The following is a 5,078-nucleotide window of genomic DNA, read 5'->3' on the forward strand; positions in this document are numbered from 1 at the left end:
CTAAAAGGTGATTTGTAGTTCTATACAGTGATATGTAGTTCTATAAGGTGATTTGTAGTTCTATACGGTGATATGTAGTTTTATAAGGTGATATGTAGTTATATAAGGTGATTTGTAGGTCTATAAGGTGATTTGTAGTTCTATAAGGTTATATGTAGTTATATAAGGTGATTTGTAGTTCTTCAAGGTTATATGTAGTTATATAAGGTAATTTGTAGTTCTATAAGGTTATATGTAGTTCTATACGGTGATATGTAGTTTTATAAGGTAATTTGTAGTTCTATAAGGTGATTTGTAGTTCTATAAGGTGATTTGTAGTTCTATACGGTGATATGTAGTTTTATAAGTCCGTCCTGGGAGAGGGATCCCTCCTCTGTTGCTCTCCCTGAGGTTTCTCCCATTTTTCCCTTTAAACTGTGGGTTTTCTCTGGAAGTGCTTCCTTGTACGATGTGAGGGTCTAAGGACAGAGGGTGTCGTATTGTCATACTGATATTCTGTACAAACTGTGAAGTCCACTGAGACAAATGTAACATTTGTGATATTGGGCTATATAAATAAACATTGATTGGTTGATTGATTGATATAAGATGATATGTAGTTCTATTAGGTGATTTGTAGTTCTATACGGTGATATGTAGTTTTATAAGGTGATATGTAGTTTTATAAGGTGATTTGTAGTTCTATAAGGTGATATGTAGTTTTATAAGGTGATTTGTAGTTCTATAAGGTGATATGTAGTTATATAAGGTGACTTGTAGTTATATAAGGTGATTTGTAGTTCTATACGGTGATTTGTAGTTCTATAAGGTTATATGTAGTTCTATAAGGGTATATGTAGTTCTATAAGGTAATTTGCAGTTCTATACGGTGATGTGTAGTTCTATAAGGTGATATGCAGTTCTATAAGGTGATATGCAGTTCTATAAGGTGATATGCAGTTCTATAAGGTGATATGCAGTTCTATACAGTGATTTGTAGTTCTGTAAGGGTATATGTAGTTCTATAAGGTGATTTGCAGTTCTATACGGTGATAAGCAGTTCTATAAGGTGATTTGCCCCCTGCAGGACCTTTAAGATCATGGACGACAACAGCAGCCGCTCTCTGGACCTGAAGGAGTTCCTGAAGGGTCTGAAGGACTACGGAGTCCTGATGGACAAACAGGAAGCCACCGCGCTCTTCCTACGCTTCGACCGAGACGGCAACGGGACCATCGACTTCGACGAGTTCCTGCTCACGCTCAGGGTGAGACACCAGTACCTTTAACGGGAATATAGATAACGGGATATAGATAACGGGATATAGATAACGGGAATATAGATAACGGGAATATAGGAAAACCGGTGCAGAAGCAGGCCTGTGATGTCGCTGAGATATCTGAGGCTGTCCTCTCTGTTAAGCCCCAGATGTCCCGCGCCCGACAGGAAGTGGTTCTGCAGGCGTTCAGGAAGCTGGACCGGACAGGAGACGGCGTGGTGACCATCGAGGATCTGAGGGGCGTCTACAGCCCCAAACATCATCCCAAGTTCCAGAACGGGGAGTGGAGCGAGGAGCAGGTCTTCAGGAGCTTCCTGGACAACTTTGACTCTCCCAACGACAAAGACGGGAAGGTGGGGTTTCCTCATCATCTTTCATTCTCTAATAAAACCTATTTTCAGCAGTGTGCATCATTTGGTGAGTTTTCGTGGGGGATAAAAAATGCGATCAAAAGTGGAAAAATAAAAATCATAATTTTAGGAATCCTATGGATTTCAATTATGTTACAACTGCAGTGAGGCGGGCGATCTGCAGTCATGTTCTCCAGACTGTTCCCTGTTCTGTGTTTTAATGTTTTATATATATACACCAACCTTTGTGGCCTGTCTGGAGCCAGTTCAACCGACCCTGAGTAGAGTTATCTTAACTAACCCTAACCCTGGATATCTGTGAGTTATCTTAACTAACCCTAACAAAGAGATCGGGGCGGGGTTAGCAACATTTGACCAATCACAAACATTTGACCAATCACAAACATGGAGAACTGACAGCGCAGCATCATACTTCCAGAATGAAAAGTAAACTATTATGTTAGACAAATATGAAGAATTTAAAATGTTAATATCCCTGACTTAAACACTTAGTGTGTCAATGTGTTTCCTGTCAGGTGACCAGTGAGGAGTTCCTGAACTATTACTGTGGAGTCAGCGCCTCCATCGACAGCGACGTGTACTTCATCCTGATGATGAGGAGCGCCTGGAGGCTCTGACGTTCATTATCATCATTATTAATAATAATGAAGCAGTTTGTGCCTCTGTTTATCTGAATGTAAACACACCATGACTCGTCACTTTTAAATTTTATTATACCTGTATATGCATCCATAAAGCTCTAATAACAACATTACAATGACAACCTGAGGAAATACAGAATATGCATCATTAACATCTCTCTGTGGTTAGACACGTGAAGCAGCTTGAAGGTCGTTCGGTAGTAACGACCTTCAACAGATTAAAATAATTTGATGAAGTTTCTTGGTTACATTGTTTTCTATGATATGTGTAGTATTAAATCACGGTAAAATATGTTCTTGTTGTTGGTATCTACATGAGATAAGCCCCGCCTCCTCTCCAGTGTGTATAGTTTGAGTGACACGAGTAAACACCAATGATCTTCATGCCCCCTATTTATGAAATGTAAATATATATATTTATGATATTGTAATATATTGCCCCGTAATGTTTCCTGTTCAGTCGCTCTGCATGAAGCTGGACATGGTGACATACTCATTGCCCCCCCCACTTCCCCCCCCACAGGATGGCTCCTCTGAGGGGGAGGGGCCAGTGGGGGAGGGGGGAGGGGCAGCCTCCCCCGTTTTCTCCAGCTTTAAAGAACTGAACTCCTCCGGCCTGAGGGTCAACATGAGGCCCTGCAGAGAGAAAACACTGCTGTCAGTTTCCTGCTTCCTGTCTCTGTTTCCTGTCTCTGTTTCCTGTTTCCTGTTTCTGTCTCTGTTTCCTGTCTCTGTTTCCTGTCTCTGTTTCCTGTCTCTGTCTCCTGTTTCTGTCTCTGTTTCCTGTTTCTGTCTCTGTTTCCTGTTTCCTGTTTTTGTTTCCTGTCTCTGTTTCCTGTTTCCTGTCTCTGTTGCCTGTTTCCTGTCTCTGTTTCCTGTTTCTGTCTCTGTTTCCTGTTTTTGTTTCCTGTCTCTGTTTCCTGTTTCCTGTCTCTGTCTCTGTTTCCTGTCTCTGTTTCCTGTTTCCTGTTTCTGTCTCTGTTTCCTGTCTCTGTTTCCTGTTTATGTCTCTGTTTCCTGTCTCTGTTTCCTGTTTCTGTTTCCTGTCTCTGTTTTCTGTCTCTGTCTCCTGTCTATGTCTCTGTTTCCTGTTTCCTGTCTCTGTTTCCTGTCTTTGTCTCTGTTTCCTGTTTCCTGTCTCTTTTTCCTGTCTCTGTTTCCTGTTTCTGTCCCTGTTTCTGTTTCCTGTCTCTGTTTCCTGTTTCTGTTTCTGTCTCTGTTTCCTGTTTCTGTCTCTGTTTTCTGTCTCTGTCTCTTGTCTCTGTCTCTGTTTTCTGTCTCTGTCTCTGTTTTCTGTCTCCTGTCTCTGTCTCTGTTTTCTGTCTCTGTTTTCTGTCTCCTGTCTCTGTCTCTGTTTCCTGTCTTTGTCTCTGTTTCCTGTCTCTACCTCCTGTCCCAGGGCCTCACCTTGTTGCTCTTGCAGATGTGCATCAGAGTGTGTTTGGGGTGAGGGATGTTCGGCCACACGTAGCTGAATATTCTGTCAACGGGAGACAAATGGAAGTATATATATATAAATATATATAAATATATATAATATAATATAGAGTGTTGCACAGGTGAGTAAAGGACACCTGTTCTTCAGGAGCAGCAGGAGTCCTGAAGGCAGCAGCAGCAGCAGAACCAGCAGCCCTCCAATCAGAGCCGGGCGTCCTGGACACAGATCATTAACCATGAAGATCATTACACAGCTGAATGATGTGGATGTGAGAGCAGAGAGTAGTGTGTCTCACGGGGGGGGGTCAGCGGCGGGGTCAGCGGGAGGGTCAGGGTCGGGCTCCAGGAGCTCCAGCTGCCCTGCAGCCCGTTAACAGGCAGAGAACGACCTCTGACACGGTACTGATCCAGAACCAGCAGCAGGGAGGGGGAGGACAGGTTCTGCAGCTGAGACATTCATACATGACGATCATATATAACAACAACAACAATAACAACAATAATAATAATAACTCACAGTGGAGCGGCCCCCCCTCCACAGCTGGATCTGGAACAGCTGGTTGTCGTCCCTCAGGTAGTCGTTGCTGTCGGGGCTCTGGAGGCGGATCAGAACCTGAGAATCCATCAGGGAGAGGCTCACCTGGGGGGGGTGGGGCTTGACTGGGGGGGGGATACACATGGAGTTATATATATATATAGAGTTCATTGGCGAGAGGCTCATCTGGGGGGAAGGGCTTCACTGGGGGGGGGGATACACATGGAGTTATACACATATAAAGGCCCTGACACACAAAGCAGTCACCAGAGAACTCGCCGACGTGTTCTCCTGCGTCTTGGCCATGTGTCGCACTGGAACACACCGCAAAGACTTCAGCCGAGCATGTACAAACTGCGCATGCGTGAGTGGCAATAACTCTCCTTACCAGCAGGCGGCGGTAGTGTTTATTCGTCATTCAAAAGAGGCAACAACCGGAAGACAGAGAAGAAGAACAGACTGCGTAATATAAACAAACAACAAATAGCTCGTCCATCGAAAAACATGTTTCGTGCGGTACTGGAGCTATCAGCCATTGGAGTGTTGCTTGTGGAAGACATTCTCAAGCAACCGTTTCGCTTGCTGTGTGTATCTAGTGTATTCATACACACTGTTCATACTGCTCACAGGCTGCTGTGTGTATCTAGTGTATTCATACACACTGTTCATACTGCTCACTATTACATTACATCACATCTCACTTGTTAGTCGCTTTTATCCAAAGCGACTTACATACTCAACACTGTGGACAATCCCCACAGGAGCACTTTGGGGTGAAGTGTCTCAGGGACACGACGACATGCTGACTGCAGTGGGGTTTGAACCTGATCCCAACAGG

General features: G+C 43.9%; 2 protein-coding genes across 4 annotated transcripts; one reads left to right on the forward strand and one right to left on the reverse strand.

Moving 5' to 3' along the window:
• Nucleotides 1-921: 921 nt before the first annotated feature.
• On the forward strand, nucleotides 922-2,505 carry capslb (calcyphosine-like b). 2 transcript variants are annotated; one of them, XM_010770192.1, is made up of 3 exons: nucleotides 922-1,244; nucleotides 1,424-1,609; nucleotides 2,143-2,505. In XM_010770192.1, exons 1-3 carry the CDS (start codon nucleotides 1,080-1,082, stop codon nucleotides 2,242-2,244), a joined length of 453 nt encoding a protein of 150 aa, XP_010768494.1. In that variant the 5' UTR covers nucleotides 922-1,079; the 3' UTR covers nucleotides 2,245-2,505. The 2 variants fall into 2 exon arrangements, with proteins under 2 accessions (XP_010768494.1, XP_010768493.1); XM_010770191.1 differs by having other exon boundaries at nucleotides 928-1,244; nucleotides 1,400-1,609.
• Nucleotides 2,318-4,367, reverse strand: il7r (interleukin 7 receptor). Of its 2 annotated transcripts, none has more exons than XM_010770189.1 (5): nucleotides 4,223-4,367; nucleotides 4,002-4,146; nucleotides 3,843-3,921; nucleotides 3,676-3,748; nucleotides 2,318-2,904 (listed from the first exon to the last, which is right to left on the reverse strand). In XM_010770189.1, exons 1-5 carry the CDS (start codon nucleotides 4,328-4,330, stop codon nucleotides 2,725-2,727), a joined length of 585 nt encoding a protein of 194 aa, XP_010768491.1. In that variant the 5' UTR covers nucleotides 4,331-4,367; the 3' UTR covers nucleotides 2,318-2,724. The 2 variants fall into 2 exon arrangements, with proteins under 2 accessions (XP_010768491.1, XP_010768490.1); XM_010770188.1 differs by having other exon boundaries at nucleotides 4,002-4,152.
• Nucleotides 4,368-5,078: the final 711 nt, after the last annotated feature.

This window comes from Notothenia coriiceps, unplaced genomic scaffold (genome assembly GCF_000735185.1).
Source record: "Notothenia coriiceps isolate Sejong01 unplaced genomic scaffold, NC01 NC01_scaffold00008508, whole genome shotgun sequence".
Lineage (NCBI taxonomy): Eukaryota > Metazoa > Chordata > Actinopteri > Perciformes > Nototheniidae > Notothenia > Notothenia coriiceps.